The 18,999-nt window shown below is 48.3% G+C and overlaps 1 protein-coding gene across 2 annotated transcripts in view; it reads right to left on the bottom strand.

Annotated features, from left to right (window-relative positions):
- APBB1 (amyloid beta precursor protein binding family B member 1) overlaps positions 1-18,999 on the bottom strand; it is a 218,342-nt gene that overhangs the window by 123,949 nt on the left and 75,394 nt on the right. The window contains exon 1 of one of the 2 annotated variants that reach the window (XM_029601912.1): positions 14,756-15,046. The exons of the other annotated variant lie outside the window; for it this stretch is intronic. Coding sequence (XP_029457772.1) covers positions 14,756-15,044 — 289 coding nt within the window. The 5' untranslated portion in view covers positions 15,045-15,046. Of the gene's footprint in view, positions 1-14,755; positions 15,047-18,999 lie in introns of those variants that run through there. 2 annotated transcript variants of the gene reach the window in all.

The following is an 18,999-nucleotide window of genomic DNA, read 5'->3' as shown; positions in this document are numbered from 1 at the left end:
CAATATATACAATATATTAAATGTAAATGTAAATGTTAAATGTAAATGTAAATGTTAAATGTAACTGTACCTTCTGTCACCACAATTCTAGTTCTATGTATTTATTGCACCCCCGTTCTATGTAAACCAGCAAGATATGTTTTCATGATTGCCGGTATATAAAAACTCTAAATAAATAAATAAATAAATAAATAAATATACAGTGAAGTCGATTAGGCGAGTTACAAGAAAGCGTAGTTAGCCGGAAAACAGTTCCTTTGTGAGGCGAAAAAAACAGACGCTACTGAGGGGTGTTGGACCGTGTGGGTTACCAAATAGTTTCTTCAAGGAAATGCTTGGGCGAACAGCCAGGTTTTTAATTTTTTTCTAAATGTGAAATGACAATGTTCCTGGCAGAGATCTGGCGGGAGATTGTTCCAGTGATGCGGATATGTTGTGTATAACTGATTTGTTAGGAGGAGTCTGTAGGGAGTCTCTGTATGCCGATCTGGTTGGTCTTGCTGAGGAGTGAAGTTTGAGGGGTATGGTGAGTTGGAGAGATGATTGCTGAAATATGGTTTTGTGTATGATGGTCAGTGTCTTGAAGAGGATTCTGTAGTGGATGGGTAGCCAGTGAAGTATTTTAAGAATCGGTGTGATGTGGTCCATGCGGCGAGAGTTTGTGAGGATCCTGGCTGCAGAGTTCTGCAGCATCTGAAGAGGTTTGGTAGATGAGGCCGGAAGAGAAGGAGAAGCGCATTACAATAATCAATCTTCAAGAATAGTATGGCCTGAAGGACTGAGCGGTAGTCATGGAAATGTAAGAGGGGTCCTTCTGTTTTAGGACCTGTAGTTTATAAAAGCCTTCTTTGGTGGTGGTGTTGATGAATTTTTTAAGGTTCATTCTGGAGTCTAGGATGGCTCCAAGGTCTCTTACTTGATTTACTAGAAGTGTAATTGTGGTGTTGGCTAGTAGGTTATTATCATTGGGGGAGATGACCAGCAGTTCAGTCTTGGACGTGTTGAGGACAAGGCTGAGGATTGTGAAAAGGAGGTTAATAGCATGCAGGCAGCTTTTCCAATAGTTTAGTGTGTCTGTGATGGGATCCTTGATGGGGATTAGGATCTGCACGTCGTCCGCATAAATGAAATAGGTGAGGTTGAGGTTATTGAGTAGTTGGCATAGGGGGAGAAGATAGATGTTAAATAAGGTCGGTGAAAGCGAGGAACCCTGGGGGACTCCTTGTTTGGAAGCTACAGGAGGAGATTCTTTGTTGATTATTTTTACTTTGTAATATCTGTCGCTTAGAAAGGATTTTAGCCAGAGGAGTGCAGAGCCTGAGATGCCTATTTCTATCAGACGGTTGATGAGGATTGAGTGGTTAACTGTGTCGAACGCTGCCGAGATGTCTAGCAGAGCTAGCAGGTAGGATTGACCTTTGTCGAGGCCCATCAGGATGTTGTCCGTTAAGGAGAGTAGGAGGGATTCAGTGTTTCTGCGTTTCCTGAATCCAAACTGTCAGCTCGATCCAGTATCGTCCGCTCGAGGATTGCCCGTCTGTAACGTGCTCGTAGCGCACAATTCGGGCGCGCAAGGCAGTTCGGCGATACAGTCTCCAGTTTCACGCGTCCGTATCGCTTCTGAAAACAGACGCATAACCCTTTCCGCACCCGGCATGTAAATGAACGAAAAAGCTGTATAATGAAGGAATTAGCTATTCCCCTGCGATACTGTAACGGGCGCTGATATTATCTCCTCCGTAACCCGCTGTTCTGCCGCGGCCTTAACCTGCTAGTTTACCGCCTCCCCCTAGTAGGAGTTAGTGTAGTGTAGTGTAGTGTAGTGTAGGGTAAAAACATTGCTTACCCGCCCTGGTCCCGTCCGGTCTCCTGCAGCCCCGTCCGGACCGGACGGGGCTGCAGGAGACCGGACGGGACCAGGGCAAAAAAAAACAAACGAAAAAGTAGCAAGGCTCGGGCCTGCTATGGTAAGTGTAAAAAGTGTAAAAAACAAAAAACCTGTGTGTTATATAAAAAATAAAACAATTTTAAATACCTGTCGGAGGGCCGTGGGTCCAGGCGGCCGGTGGGCGGCGGGCAGCCATCAGCGGCATCCGGTAGTCCCTTCTCCCTTCCTCCCTCCCTCCCCTGCCTGGATGAGCGCCAAAATCGCACGGGCGGGTCGGCAGCAGGGGGGGGGGGGGGGCGGCAGCAGGATCCGGGAGCGGCGGGTAGGCAGCAGCGGGGTCCGTGGGGGCAGGGGCAGCGGCAGCCGGGGGGGGGGGGGGGGGCAGGATCTGGGAGCGGCGGGTAGGCAGCAGCGGGGTCCGGGGGGGGCGGCGAGATCCGGGGAGCCAGCAGCGGCAGCATGTTCGATCGCGCAGGCAGGTAGGTGGCAAAGTAAAGATGGCCGCCTGCACGGGAAAATCGTGCAATTGGCCGCTGAAAACGTGACGTCACGACGTTTGGCGTCACGGGGTGTGACGTCACGTCTTCAGCGGCCAATTGCACGATTTTCCCATGCAGGCGGCCATCTTTACTTTGCCACCTACCTGCCTGCGCGATCGAACATGCTGCCGCTGCTGGCTCCCCGGATCTCGCTGCCACCCCCGGACCCCGCTGCTGCCTACCCGCCGCTCCCGGATCCTGCTGCCGCCCCCCCGCTGCTGCCCCCCCCCCCCCCCGCTGCCGCTGCCCCTGCCCCCCCGGACCCCGCTGCTGCCTACCCGCCGCTCCCGGATCCTGCTGCCGCCCCCCCCCCCCCCCCCGCTGCCGACCCGCCCGTGCGATTTTGGCACTCATCCAGGCAGGGGAGGGAGGGAGGAAGGGAGAAGGGACTACCGGATGCCGCTGATGGCTGCCCGCCGCCCACCGGCCGCCTGGACCCACGGCCCTCCGACAGGTATTTAAAATTGTTTTATTTTTTTATATAACACACAGGTTTTTGTTTTTTACACTTTTTAAACTTTTTTACACTTCCTGGTACCTGTCATTTGAAATGACAGGTACCAGCGCACCCAGGTTACTGTATAGGCGCTGTTACAGCGCCTATACAGTAAAATGGGTTGCGCGGGCATAACCCTTCCCTAACGCTTCACAGCCGCGGCATGCATTTGCATGCGATTAGAGGAGAGTATCGGGGAGTTAGTGAAGAGAACTGTGCGTGCGGGGAGGAAGGGTGCGCCTGACACTACCTCACTGTTTTTACCGCGGCCTTACTGGATCGAGCCGTGTGATGGGTATAGAATGTCGTAGGAGTCGAGGAAGTCTGTGAGTCGAGTATTGACAAGTTTTTCCATTAGCTTGGCTATGAAAGGTAGGTTGGCAATGGGGCAGAAATTTATGGGGTTGGATGGGTCCAAGTTAGGTTTTTTTAGTAATGGTTTCAGAGAGGCTGTTTTTAAAGCATCCGGGACAATTCCGTGAGTAAGGGAACAATTTATGATGTCGGCCAGAGATTTGGCGATGATGTTTGGGATAGTGAGAAGGAATTTTGTCGGAATTTGATCTATTGGATGCGATGAGGGCTTCATTTTCTTGATGATGGATTCGATTTCCAAGGATGAAGTGAGCTCAAAGAATTCTAGAGACTGTTTGTGAATTGATGGGGCGTGGTTTTGAATAGGTGGAGGCTGGGGGTTTGAAGAGGGGTTGGAAGATGTCAGCGGGGTTAGTAAATTTTTGATTTTGTTGTCGAAGAAAACTGCTAGCTCAGAGGATTTGTTTTGTGCCTCTTCTTCTGGGATGATTGGGGGAAATCGGGGTAGTGAGTGCTGCAACATATGAGAAAAGTGTTTTTGGGTCGTACAAGAAACCGTGTATTTTTTTGGTGTAGAAATCCCTTTTTGTACGAAGAATGGAAGCCCTATAGTAGCTCATTGCGGTTTTCTAGTTAGCCAGTGTGGAGGTGGAGGGCTCCTTCCGCCAGAGTTGTTCTTTATGTTGTAGGTCTTGCTACAAATCCCTACACAGGCTAGATTCTGTGTAGGGATTTGTAGCAGTCCGCTTGTTGCCCAGTAGGTGGTGTATTAGTGTTCTAGGGCCTGATGTAATGTTTGCCTTGCTGCCTTTTCATAGATAAGGTTGCTGCTGTTTGAGTCCTGAGAGTTACTGCTGTTATGGTATGGTAGGGGTCTATATTACTTCACAAAGTGTTTGGCAGTGGAGGGAGTTTGTGTTGCTGTTACTGAGGAGATACCAGAATCTGAATATATATATTTTTTCATGTTGGATTATAGTTTGATCAATCCTAGTTCTGCTCTGCACCCATTGCAAGTCTTAATTTCTTATGATGCTTAAGATTATTGCTGTTTTACTGTAGTTTTGATATATTCTGAATTTTTGGGAAAGAGGATTCATAAATGAATATATTGATATTTGTTTTATTATGTGATCGGATCTGATGTTTCTGTGAAGTGTTCTTTGTTTACTTTTTATATGATATTGTTCTGTATTTATAAACTGTAGTACATGTAAAATAAATTAATATAGATCAATAAGCTATTTTTAATGTTAATAAGTGCTTGAAACAAAATATTTTAAAGCGTCACTCATGATACATAATGGCTGTTGCAGGCTACAAAGACATCCAGTCAGGTGCATCCTAAGGAACTATTTATTGATAAGAATACAGCTAGTAGGGCTCACACTGCTCACCCACGTTAACCTTGGGCCCCCCAAAAACCTCAGTTCTGGCTACGCCACTGTTTGTAATTATTTTCTTTTACCATTATGATTATTACTGGATAACACCATGTAAATGTCTCAGGAGCACACAGCTCTGTCTTCTCAGCAGGAAGCAAGGCAGCTAATTGCGGCATCTTTACTGAAGATGATGGCCAAGTGGCTATCGTGGCAGCTTTCCATGCTAGGACTGGAGATTACGTCAGAGCTTGCTATTTTCTCTCTCCCCGCATGGTTACATCCTTTCTCGGGACTCCCAGCAGAGATCTCGAAAGGAAGGCTGGGAAGCTTTCCTCTCTGGTTTACGAGAGCAGAAGTATATTCTCGTCATCAGCCAGAGACTGATTAAATATAGAAAGCACCGGCACACAAGAGGACCCTCTTAGAGAAAGCTCCCTCTCTAATTCTATCCATCCTAGCATCCTTCCAAACATTCTCTAATTAACAGTCACTTCTCTTTATTAGCATGTTTTACATATCTTTTACAGCACAATGGCCATTTAACATGCACGTCATCAAAGTTCACATCATTTTTGAGAACTAGAAGGGATATCTGCAAGAATACATCGATGGACTGCTTATTTTTTAATTTTTTCCTTATTGTCTGTTCATTTATTTTCATTGCCGTGCACAATTTCTAAAATATAAATGTATATAGTTTTTAGACTAATGAGGGAGCATTATAAAAGGAAAAAGGGTTTTCTGGGAAAGTATGTATAAGTGATAGACAAGGAACTAAGTTAGGTGGGTCTAAATATTTATAAGGGAAGAGATTCTCAGTCTGTGATACTCAATTTAGAGAAATAAAATTATATTATTGGTTACACACTAGTGATATTTTTTTAACTGAATATACTGTTCTATGTTTGAATTTATAAGGAAGAGTAAAATCAAATATTTGCCCTGACTCTCAAAATATTGTGGTTGGCATTCAAATTATATTAACTTGTGATTCTCTGACGGTCTAGTAATATTCCACTGCTATGCCACTGGGTGCAGGAGATTTGATTTGCAATGAGTGCATTTTCATGGCAAACAACAGATCTTCTTTCATCTATGCTTTGAAAAGGATTTCTAGCTTTGGGGTAAGTTTATAACACAGAAATCGGACGACAGAAAAAGACTCTAATGTCCATCCCGTCTGCCCAGCTGCTCAATCAATCCAGCATTACAATTTCTATCCTTTCCTTAGAGATCCCCTCTATTTATCCCCTGCTTTCCTGAATTCAGATACTGTCCTTGTCTCCAACACCTCCACTATGAGGCCGTTCCTTGTATCCACCACCCTCTCTGTAAAGAAATATTTCCTAAGATTACTCCTGAGTCTGCCCCTTTTCACCCTCATCTCATGACCCCTCAATTCTACTTTCATTCAAAAAAGCTCAACTCGTGTGCATGGAAACCTTTGGGATATTTGAATGTCTCTATCCTATCTCCCCTTTCCTCTAGGGTATTCATGTTTAGATCTTTATCTCCATATGCTTTAGAATGAAGACCACTGCCCATGTTAGCAGCCTCCCCCTGGAGCGACTCCATCCTGTTTATATCCTTTTGACGGTGCGGTCTTCAGAATTGTGCGCAGTATTCCCAGGGAGGTCTCACCAGGGACCTATTGTTGCGTCCGTCCGTCTCAGATGGCTTCGACCTCTGTGCCTCACCTTTCTTCCTTCTCTCTCCTCAAGCCTTGGGAAGATGGCTGCCACCGCGTCTTCATGCCACTCTCCCCTGCATCCCCCGATCGGCAACAGCATTCGCCATGTTTCTCCTAAGGGCCTCCTACAGTGCGCGTGCATGCCACCCACGTCTTTATTCACGTCATGGGGGAAACCTTGGGGCATCCCCCTCCGAGTGACGTCATCACATCCTGGTATTTAGCCTGCACTTCGTTTGCTAACACACTGAGTTGGCAAGGATCGGATTGCCTCTGCTCTAAGCTGCTCTGCCGCTTCCCAGCAGCCCCTGGAAGCTCTCTCTCTGCCCTTCAGGGTAATACATCGCTAACCTGGTACCCGCTCCTCGGGGGCCCTATGCTCTCTTTCAGGTACCTATCTGGGATACCAGGTACTCGCTCCTCAAGGGCCTGCTCTCCCTACTCTGGTGCCTGCAACTGCTTCGCTTCTGCCTGCCAGGATCTCCATCAATACAGCTAACTACTCAGTGAGCACTAAGTCTGTTCTACCTTCAGCTTCAGCGCTTGGAGTCTACACCCGGGTCCTGCCTCTGCTACTCAAGAGTGGGACTGGTCTCCGCTGCCGAGGACCCCTGGACTGCTTCTACTCGTTTGCCTTACTATTCTCCACCCCGGGCAGTACCATCAAGCTGCATAATAAATACAAATTCTCTGTGTCTGTGTGTATAGAGTCTAGCCTAGTACTGCGGTTCCTCACGGGGCTCCTCCACGAGGGAGTGGCCATCTCCGCAGTACCCAAGAATCCACTCCAACACCTCAAAACCATAACATCTATACAGGGGAAATAACACTGCGTATATGGTACACCAATATTCAAAATGGACTTGCATGCATAATTCTACTTTGAAATTTTCCCAGGAAAACTATATGCAGACAATTACATCTGCTACGTGCTGTGCGCAGGTTTGTGTGCACACTTTTTAAAATCAAGCCAGGTGCATGAAAATCTCAATCTGCTCACACGCCACCCCCTGGAACGCCTCTCTCCATGCACGTAAAAGTACACACGTGCGTGCATCAGTGCTTACACAGTTACCTAAACGGTAAAGCACTATGTTACCCTTTGAAAATTACCCTCCCTTTGTCTACATTTTCTGCCAACTCTTCCTTTGAAATCTGTGCAGAAAACGTGGTCTTCTCTCTTCTTGCAGTTAGATCAGCTCATTTCCCCGGGGCCCGTTTTCTAATTTCTGTAACAGCCCTCCCAGCTTGTTTATTACTGGAATGATAACCGTGGACAAGCCCTCCTGCCAGATTTACCAAACCGTCCTTGTATAAATCTCGGCTCTTTATCTACAAAGGTATAAACCTCTCCTTTTGACCAATAGAAGTTTATAGTTTCGCATTTTCTTTTTTGAAATACTTTGTTTATCGATATATGAAAGTCCCGTGCCGCGAGGCGACATAACCAAGCGCCCTGCTTTCCTGCAGCACATCTCTCAAGATTCTAGGGCAATTATCTGGCAAATTTGCATAATTCTGCAAATATTTCCAATTTAATGAATGTCATTATTTTTACTTTATAAAAATAAAGCAATTTTCTGACATTTCTCTGTCCAGTTAATGTATTTGGCTCTTTATTAGAGACGAGGGATCTTAGACACTGAGGTTGGGAAGGAAGGTGAGGAAGGGATCTTGGAAACAAAGAGAGGATACTGCAGAGGAGGGAAATGAGGAAGAAATCCTAGGAGGGAGAGAGAAAGGATGATGAGGACAGAGGCACAGAGGAAGAGACCGGGGGGGCTGGGAGAGTCAGGGAGGAGAAGCGAGGAGAGGAAGAAGGAAGGGCAGGAGGAAAGAAAAAGTATTTAGGAGGGAAGAACTGGAAGAAGAAGAGATGGAGGAAGGGGGAGATAGAAATCTACAGTTCTCCCATCTCCTCTTCCAAAACCCCATTTGACCCTCCACATCCAGATTCACTCCTTCCCCCTCCCCTTACAAACCCCTCACTCACCTTGCTTCCCTCCCCGATCCCACTCACTCCCTCCCTCACCCTGCGTCACGTCTTCCACCCATCCAACAACCCACCCCCAGACCCTCAGTTGATTCCCTCCTTCTCCCCCACCTCATTTCGGTGATCCATGTTACACTCCCTCTCCCACAAGATTCCTTCACTCAGCCTCTCCTGACGCGAAGCGGGAGAACGACGACGGCAGCGTTGTAGCAACTCAGATGGATCCTTATCTCCTGCCAGGGCTTGAGCGCCACACTCTGAACCACGTTCCAAAGCATCAGAGGACAGCGACACGCCTAAGGTGCTGCAAGGCTACCAGTGGCATCCTCCTGTTTCACATCAGGACAGGGCAAATAAGGAGATTGATGGGGGCTGGGGCGGCAGAAGGGAAACTCTACACTGTCCCACTGCCACCAATGTATCTCTTCCAGGGAGGGAGGGAGAGGGGCAATGCGCCGTCCCACTACCACCAATGCATCTCTTCCAGGGAGGGAGGGAGGGAGAGGAGCAATGCGCTGTCCCACTGCCACCAATGCATCTCTTCCAGGGAGGGAGGGAGAGGAGCAATGTGCCGTCCCACTGCCACCAATGCATCTCTTCCAGGGAGGGAGGGAGGGAGAGGAGCAATGTGCCGTCCCACTGCCACCAATGCATCTCTTCCAGGGAGGGAGGAAGAGGAGCAATGCGCCGTCCCACTGCCACCAATGCATCTCTTCCAGGGAGGGAGGAAGAGGAGCAATGTGCCGTCCCACTGCCACCAATGCATCTCTTCCAGGGAGGGAGGGAGAGGAACAATGCGCCGTCCCACTGCCACCAATGCATCTCTTCCAGGGAGGGAGGGAGAGGAACAATGCGCCATCCCACTGCCACCAATGCATCTCTTCCAGGGAGGGAGGGAGAGGGGCAATGCGCCGTCCCACTGCCACCAATGCATCTCTTCCAGGGAGGGAGGGAGAGGGGCAATGTGCATCCCACTGCCACCAATGCATCTCTTCCATAGAGGGAGGGAGAGGGGCAATGCGCCGTCCCACTGCCACCAATGCATCTCTTCCAGGGAGGGAGGGAGAGGGGCAATGCGCCGTCCCACTGCCACCAATGCATCTCTTCCAGGGAGGGAGGGAGAGGAACAATGTGCCGTCCCACTGCCACCAATGCATCTCTTCCAGGGAGGGAGGGAGAGGGGCAATGCGCCGTCCCACTGCCACTAATGCATCTCTTCCAGGGAGGGAGGGAGGGAGAGGGGCAATGTGCATCCCACTGCCACTAATGCATCTCTTCCAGGGAGGGAGGGAGAGGAACAATGTGCCGTCCCACTGCCACCAATGCATCTCTTCCAGGGAGGGAGGGAGAGGGGCAATGCGCCGTCCCACTGCCACCAATGCATCTCTTCCAGGGAGGGAGGGAGAGGGGCAATGCGCCGTCCCACTGCCACCAATGCATCTCTTCCAGGGAGGGAGGGAGAGGGGCAATGCGCCGTCCCACTGCCACTAATGCATCTCTTCCAGGGAGGGAGGGAGGGAGAGGGGCAATGCGCCGTCCCACTGCCACCAATGCATCTCTTCCAGGGAGGGAGGGAGAGGGGCAATGCGCCGTCCCACTGCCACCAATGCATCTCTTCCAGGGAGGGAGGGAGAGGGGCAATGCGCCGTCCCACTGCCACCAATGCATCTCTTCCAGGGAGGGAGGGAGAGGGGCAATGCGCCGTCCCACTGCCACTAATGCATCTCTTCCAGGGAGGGAGGGAGGGAGAGGGGCAATGCGCCGTCCCACTGCCACCAATGCATCTCTTCCAGGAAGGGAGGGAGAGGGGCAATGCGCCGTCCCACTGCCACCAATGCATCTCTTCCAGGGAGGGAGGGAGAGGGGCAATGCGCCGTCCCACTGCCACCAATGCATCTCTTCCAGGGAGGGAGGGAGGGAGAGGGGCAATGCGCCGTCCCACTGCCACCAATGCATCTCTTCCAGGGAGGGAGGGAGAGGGGCAATGCGCCGTCCCACTGCCACCAATGCATCTCTTCCAGGGAGGGAGAGGAGCAATGCGCCGTCCCACTGCCACCAATGCATCTCTTCCAGGGAGGGAGGGAGAGGGGCAATGCGCCGTCCCACTGCCACCAATGCATCTCTTCCAGGGAGGGAGGGAGGGAGAGGGGCAATGCGCCGTCCCACTGCCACCAATGCATCTCTTCCAGGGAGGGAGGGAGAGGAGCAATGCGCCGTCCCACTGCCACCAATGTTTCTCTTATAGGGAGGGAGGGAATGAGAGGGGCAATGCGCCGTCCCACTGCCACTAATGCATCTCTTCCAGGGAGGGAGGGAGAGGAGCAATGCGCCGTCCCACTGCCACTAATGCATCTCTTCCAGGGAGGGAGGGAGAGGGGCAAATGCACTGTCCTATGGCCACCAATGCATCTCTGCCCCTCTCCCTCCCTCCCTGGAAATGCGCTGTCGCAGAGACTGGGGGCCTTACTACAGGAGGAACACATCAGAGTGTATTAAATACATATTTTGTGAAAACTGACATCAAATACTTTCCAGACTGAAAAAGAACAGAAAACTCCACGTCGTCCTCGTAGCTTTGGACAGATAGAGACTGGCAGAGGCTGTAAACTAAGTAACTTGGTCTTCTGGATGAGCTCAACCTTATTGTACAGCTCTGTATTTCTGGGAAGGGGGCTGAGGTCTAATTATCCATCTTACTGAATCCCACTTCCTTTGCTGCATGTCAGGAAAGGATCCCTTATTCTCAATTTGCCTCATATTCTCATATTTGTCTCTCACCTACAAACAAACGAGTTTCAGTGGAAATCCTTTGCAGATGATCGGGATCCACGCTGCAATCCCAGGCTAGCTCTGTAATTTCCAGTGTCGGGCTGCATTATGCGTTGCTGCTATTATTAGGTAAAGTAAGAGTGGAATACCATCCCTACTTAAAAAGGTGACCCCCCTGAGCAGGCAAGCTGTGCATGTTCAGAAATGATCAGTAGTAGCAGTAGTGCTAAAGTGGTCCGTTTCTCTATTCCATTCACAGAGCCCTGCCTCTTTGTCAGACAGGCACTAAAACTGGTTTCTGACACAATGCAGTGGTGGCATTTCAGCAGCACGGCCAATTCTGTTCCATAATCTGCTCCCCTTTCAGCACTTCGGGCAGGCTGGTGCAGAGAGCAACAGAAGCCAAGGCAGCGTGGAAAGGAACAGAGAGAGATCCCAGCAAAGAGGGACGCATTGGCCTCAGATGTTAGAGAAGAGGGACGTTTCATCCACAAATGCACGCATCTCTCGCCTCTTCTTGCTCCCTACATCCCAGGAAGATGCTCACAGATGGCCCCTCCCCTGCCGTCCACAAAACTAATCTGCAGGAGAAAGGCAAACCTGGCTCTGCTTCCCATCTCACTTTCAGAGAGAAAGCCAAGGCATAGCTATTTGACCAGGCCTTCTCCCAGTTTGCCTGATAAACTGGCCTAACCCTGCCACCAAGAGCTTACCAAAGCTGCTAGACTGATACAGAAGTGTATTTCTGCGCCACGCGGAGATCGTGCAAGCAGTCTGCTTTCTTTTTTAAATATGTGCCACCACTAGGCTACAGATTAATAGTGCTATTGTTGGTCTGTTTCTGTTTTTGACCTATACTATATGTTAAGTTATATTAGTTTCTCATTTCACAACAGTAACACGAGATGTTCCCAACGTTCGTCGGTATATAAAAGTTATTAAATAAATAAAATAGTTCTCGTTCTGTCTGTCAAAGCTCAACTTAATACTTTGTGCCAAGTTAAATTAATTACTCTGTACATCTGCTGCGATACTGACCTGTTAAGCCATTCTAATTTATTGTAATCTGCTTTGAGTCCAGTCCGCATAATAGCAGAATATCAAATGTTTGAAAATAAATAAAATGTTTTTGCATAGTAGGAAATGTGGTGTGGAAGGAGCCCAAAGATGCTTCAGATTGGGGAAGATGTAGGCATTCAAAGAGAAGGAGTTGTGGAGGAGATTTATTTGTTTACTTTATTTAAGACATTTCTATACCGTCTTTAACAATATGAAATTGAACAAAACGGTTTACAATAATATTAAAATAAATCACAACTAAAAATATAGAGTTAAAATATAATAATCTAGAAAATAAATACATGTAAATAAAGCAAACCAAATAAGATAAAATACATAACAGTAGGAGAGAAATACAATTATATGTTAGGACCTAAGCTTATATTCAACAACTTAGTATGCTGTGGACTATATTCCTTATGCTTAAAACTCAAAACAAGGAACAACCAGAAAATATGAAGTAGCCGAAAAAACTAAATGTAGCTATCAAGTAAAATAAGCATTCTCTGAAGTACTGTACTGATGTTAGTTTATAGTTGCAAATGCTTCTTTAAAAAGATGTGTTTTTAAAGATCTTTTAAATTCTTGCACATCGGTAAATTGCCTTAAAACATTTGGAAGAGAGTTCCATAATATGGGCCCTGCTACGGAAAACGCCCTCGCTCTCTCTTGTGGCGTTCAGTCTAGCAGTTCGTATTGTTGGGACTTCTAGCAGGTTTTAACTCATAGATCTGAGGATTCTTGTTAGTTTGTAGAAACGTAAGGAGGGGCACGGACAAATCGTGCCTTGATTGTTTATGAGCATATGAAGGAATGATAGTATTTTATATTTTATTCTGTATTTGATCGGTAACCAATGTAATTTAAATAGAATGGGCGTAATATGTATTTTCATTGGTGAGCCTGTAAGAACCCGTGCTGCCGCATTTTGGATTAACTGTAAAGGTTTGATTGTGGAATCGGGAAGGCCTAATTAAAGACCATTGCAGTAGTCCTGTCCTGAAAAAAATCAGAGACTGAAGTATGCTTCAGGTTGCAGCAAAGGTAGGACATGTGCAGAGAAGAGAACTGCCTCATATGGGAACAACAGAGGGACAATGATGCCTTGGACCGGGAGAAAGGAAGGGAACAAAGAGGAAAGGTAGTGAATAAATGAATAATAGAAGGACTAGGGGCCATTCCATGAAGTTAGCAAGTAGCACATTTAAGAATAATCGAAGAAAATTCTTTTTCACTCAACGCACAATAAAGCTCTGGAATTTGTTGCCAGAGGATGTGGTTAGTGCAGTTAGTGTAGCTGGGTTCAAAAAAGGTTTGGATAAGTTCTTGGAGAAGTCTATTAACTGCTATTAATCAAGTTTACTTAGGGACTAGCCACTGCTATTAATTGCATCAGTAGCATGGGATCTTCTTAGTGTTTGGGTACTTGCCAGGTTCTTGTGGCCTGGATTGGCCTCTGTTGGAAACAGGATGCTGGGCTTGATGGACCCTTGGTCTGACCCAGCATGGCAAGTCAAAAATGACCAACTTGGAAATAAGACATTGGTGAATACCTTGGATTGGTAAGGCATAGGACAGAGACTAGAAAAGAACAATGCCTCAAGCAGGAAGAGAAAAAAGTGAAGGATGACTATGCCTTGAGGTGAGGGAAAGAATAAGGAGTAGGGACACTATTGCTGTCTCAGAGAGGGGGAGAGGTAGGGAATAGGTGCAGCAGGAAGTCACTACTTGGTCAGATGTGGGAGAGGTAGGAAAAGATGGAGGAGACTATGACTACTGCCTGAGATGAGAGAGAGCATGTGAAGGAGAAGCAGACTACTGCCTCAGATGGGGACAGGTAGAGAGGAGGTGAAGGAGGAACATAAGTGAACGTAAGAACATGCCGTACTGGGTCAGACCAAGGGTCCATCAAGCCCAGCATCCTGTTTCCAACAGTGGCCAATCCAGGCCATAAGAACCTGGCAAGTACCCAAACACTAAGTCTATTCCATGTTACTAATGCTAGTAATAGCAGTGGCTCTTTTCTAAGTCAACTTAATTAATAGCAGTTAATGGACTTCTCCTCCAAGAACTTATCCAAACCTTTTTTAAACACAGCTACACTAACTGCTCTAACCACATCCTCTGGCAACAAATTCCAGAGTTTAATTGTGCATTGAGTGAAAAAGAATTTTCTCCGATTAGTCTTAAATGTGCTACTTGCTAACTTCATGGAATGCCCCCTAGTCTTTCTACTATCCGAAAGAGTAAATAACTGATTCACATCTACCCGTTCTAGACCTCTCATGATCTTAAACACCTCTATCATATCCCCCCTCAGCCATCGCTTCTCCAAGCTGAACAGCCCTAACTGCCTCAGATGGGGACAGGTAGAGGGCAGGTGAGGGAGGAGGAGACTACTGTTTCAAATAGGACGAGAGGAAGGAAGTGGGAGGAGGAGGCTGCCTCAGACTGGCAGAGATTGGAGTGGGTATGGGGGCAGTAATGCCTCACAAAGTGATGGAATGAGGTGCTACAAGCAGGCTCTGCGTGACTACACTGCATAGTGCCATGTTTACCCACAGAGACAAGCCTAGCAGGCGCAGGAAAGCAGAGAGACATGCAGCTCCCCTGTCCCCTACCTGGAGAGTTATCCTGCAGAATGATGGCCAGGAAGTAATCCTCAGTGTACATGGTCGGAGGAAGAGTCCATCTTACAATCCTCAGGGTCAGATCGGAGGGCCACAGCCTGAGCTTCAGGGCAGACCTGCTGCTTCTCTGCTGCACAAGCAGGAGCAGGTAAACAGGCGGCAGCGTGCTCCAGGCAGCTCCTCCTCCCCCCACAGCAGAGGCAGAGCAGAAAGGAGGAGGAAGAGGAGGGGACGTAAACACGAAACAGAAACCAGAATGAGGGAGAGGCAGCGTGAACATGAGATGGCACCAAGAGAATAAGATGGGAGAAAAAAAAGGAGAGGTAGCCTGAACGTGAGAGCAGCGAGGGGGAGAGAGAGGCAGAGTCAGCGGCAGCGTGAATACAAGAGAGAAGAGAAGAGCATAAATCTGAGAGGACAGCAAGGGAGGGAGAGGCAGGGTGACTACAGAGAGGAGAGGGAAAGGAGGAGGCAGCAGGAATACCAGAGAGGGGGAGAAAGAGCAGTCTGAACTGCCACCAGGCCAGAAAGAAACCCAGTCATTTTATTTTTCTGTTATTACGATTATATTTTCCACCATGTGAAGTATTATTTTGGTGAGAAGTGTACAAGTGCGATGCCAGTAAAGTTTCCCGAATCTGAGCAAGCAGGAGCGCTGGAAGGGCAGGGATGGCAAATAATGGACAGAGAGGATGTGTGAGAAAGGGAGGGATGAGGAGGAGGAGCAGCAGCAGGTGTACGAGTGCATGAATGAGCAGCCATGACGCTCACTACAAGCTCCAGCTCGGAAGGGGAGAGCACAGGGAGCTGCCATTCCCAGCTCCTTCACAGCCCGACATGCCGCGCATGCAGACGCATCCCCCGGGCGCCCGGTGCAGTGTTTAAATGAGGGGCTGCGTAAAAAAGCACCTACCAGGGGAGAATTATGCATCGGGCGCTCAATCCGAGAGTCCCTTTTTCTCCCGCTTCTGGATAATTTCTCCCTACCTAACTGCCTCTTGCTATCGGTGTCTAAATTTTGCAGCCATAAGAATTATTTTTTGTTTTAAATCAAGCCAGTATACATTTAATTTTCAACACTGCAAGCAGTTAATTTAAGTGTCACAATGTCACTGAGTAGGACGACACACAGAGGACCATATTTTTATTTTATTTCTCATGAGCTCTTGACTTGCAAATTCACTTTACGCTACCTCTGCGCTACAGTTCAATTTGCTGGGTTAAAAAGTGTGCATTGGGTGCCCTGCGATTTCCTGCATCAGGAGGTAATAGCTAACAGCCTCACCTACGTGCAATTTACACTTGTTGAGCGCACATTTTGGACAAGCGAATCTCCTTATTGCATCGGGTGCTAATCTAGCGCACCTTATTGCATTGGATCGTCTGTGTTTATGAGTTAAATAGTAAATTAAGTTAAAGTTACCTTGCTTTACTGCACTATTGCTTGTTGCCTGCAGATGCATGCACAGCCAGGGGCAACCACCCCCAACTCCCCCCCCCCCCCCACCCTCAGTCCTGCAAACAGGTTTCAGCCACCCCACACCCAACAACTGTACCTGAGGCAAATTCAAGGCCCAGGTCCCCAACAGTCTCTATCTCTCACTCTCAATCCCTTCTGGTCTCCCTCTCTCAGCCCCTCATCCCCCTCCCACCCAGTCTACCAGTTAGCCAGCTCCAGTTGACCACCAGCAGCCCCTCCCTCTCAGCTTGCTGGCATCGACTGCTCTCTTTAGGTCTAGGACCTTGCAACTCTCTCGATGTTTGAGCCACATGGAGCTTCCCCTGCTGCTCTTGCAGTCTCAGGTCTGTGAAACCAGTGCAGGTCAAACTCCAGCTGCTCTGGGAATAGCAGTAGCAAGGAAAGACAATCAGGAACCATGGTGACCCGGCCCCTCAGGATTTGTTGAGCCCTGCATTATAGTTTTCCTTCTCAGGGCTGGCAAGGTACAAGAGGTGGTAAAACCTCCTTCTGCTCACCCACCCACGCCTAGATCCTGATGGACATCCCTGTCACGCCAGGGACTGGAGCTCGGGGCTCCCCAGTGCACATGGGAGCAGTTGGCATGGCATGAAGAGCGCACTGAACAGAGGGGGAAGGACACATCAGCAGCAATGGTGCTGCCAGAAATCCTGCACGGACCCGTGGCACTAGGACCGGTTCTTTTCAGTACCTTTATCAGTGACATTACTGAGAAACTGCAGGGAAAATTAGGCGTGGTTTTTGCAGATGATACTAAATCTATAGCAGCGTGGAAAAACATCAAAACCTGGAAGAACAGTGCCAAAAAGTGTAAAATCATCTGTCTGGGACACAAAAATCCATTAAGCACATAACAAGAATTGGAAAGTACAAAAGAATAAGAGACCTTGGAGTCATCGTCTGAAATGCAATGCACTGAAACAACTGGGAAAGCTAACAATAGCCTCAGATGGACAAACCGCGGGATTCTTAGAAGGAAACATGAACCGGGCACCTTCAGATGGACCTCCGAGAACGGCTGCTCACACAAATCCTGGACTCACGGCCAGAAAGAAAGGATGGGGTGGCAGGATAGAAACTTTATTAAAGGCTTTACTAAAGATGCAGGAAAAGAAACTCAAAGGGCCATGACATAAAAGCTGCAGGAAGGAAGAAAGGAAAGGTGAAATTACTTCTCTGCCCAGAGGATGGTGGATGCCTGTGTTTGGAGTAACGTACACGCAGGGGCAGTGGCAACCAAAACCAGACAGAGGGGAAGACGTGCGGGTTTGCTCAGGCATAATAAGAAGGAAGACAGCAGGCCAGCGGTCTGCATCAAGCTGTTCTTCACATGATGGATCTTGAAACAACATTAAGCCGACTAGATTACTGTAACAGATCAGAGGATTTCTGCCCCACCACTGAATCCCATTCACTTTCTGCGGTATAGAGCGGCACTGAATCGCATTCACTTTCTGCGGTATAGAGAGGCGCTGAATCCCATTCACTTTCTGCGGTATAGAGAGGCGCTGAATCTCACTTTCTGCGGTATAGAGAGGCGCTGAATCCCATTCACTTTCTGCGGTATAGAGCGGGCTGAATCCCATTCACTTTCTGCGGTATAGAACGGCGCTGAATCCCATTCACTTTCTGCGGTATAGAGCGGCGCTGAATCCCATTCACTTTCTGCGGTATAGAACGGCGCTGAATCCCATTCACTTTCTGCGGTATAGAGCGGCGCTGAATCCCATTCACTTTCTGCGGTATAGAGCGGGCTGAATCCCATTCACTTTCTGCGGTATAGAGCGGGCTGAATCCCATTCACTTTCTGCGGTATAGAGCGGGCTGAATCCCATTCACTTTCTGCGGTATAGAGCGGGCTGAATCCCATTCACTTTCTGCGGTATAGAACGGCGCTGAATCTCATTCACTTTCTGCGGTATAGAGCGGCGCTGAATCCCATTCACTTTCTGCAGTATAGAGCGGGCTGAATCCCATTCACTTTCTGCGGTATAGAGCGGCGCTGAATCCCATTCACTTTCTGCGGCATAGAGCGGCGCTGAATCCCATTCACTTTCTGCGGCATAGAGCGGCGATGAAACGCATTCACTTTCTGCGGTATAGAGCGGCGTTGATTCGCATTCACTTTCTGCGGTATAGAGCGGCACTGAATCGCATTCACTTTCTGCGGTATAGAGCGGCACTGAATCCCATTCACTTTCTGCGGCATAGAGCGGCACTGAATCCCATTCACTTTCTGCGGCATAGAGCGGCGCTGAAACGCATTCACTTTCTGCAGTATAGAGCAGCGCTGAATCGCATTCACTTTCTGCAGTATACAGCGGGCTGAATCCCATTCACTTTCTGTGGTATAGAGCGGGCTGAATCCCATTCACTTTCTGTGGTATAGAACGGCGCTGAATCTCATTCACTTTCTGCGGTATAGAGCGGCGCTGAATCCCATTCACTTTCTGCGGTATAGAGCGGGCTGAATCCCATTCACTTTCTGCGGTATAGAGCGGGCTGAATCCCATTCACTTTCTTTGGTATAGAACAGTGCTGAATCTCATTCACTTTCTGCGGTATAGAACGGCGCTGAATCCCATTCACTTTCTGTGGTATAGAACAGTGCTGAATCTCATTCACTTTCTGCGGTATAGAACGGCGCTGAATCCCATTCACTTTCTGCGGTATAGAGCGGGCTGAATCCCATTCACTTTCTTTGGTATAGAACAGTGCTGAATCTCATTCATTTTCTGCGGTATAGAACGGCGCT

This window comes from Rhinatrema bivittatum, chromosome 5 (genome assembly GCF_901001135.1).
Source record: "Rhinatrema bivittatum chromosome 5, aRhiBiv1.1, whole genome shotgun sequence".
NCBI classification, from domain to species: domain Eukaryota; kingdom Metazoa; phylum Chordata; class Amphibia; order Gymnophiona; family Rhinatrematidae; genus Rhinatrema; species Rhinatrema bivittatum.
Note: the sequence above shows the minus strand (reverse complement) of the source record. Positions and strands in the feature narration are given on the sequence as shown.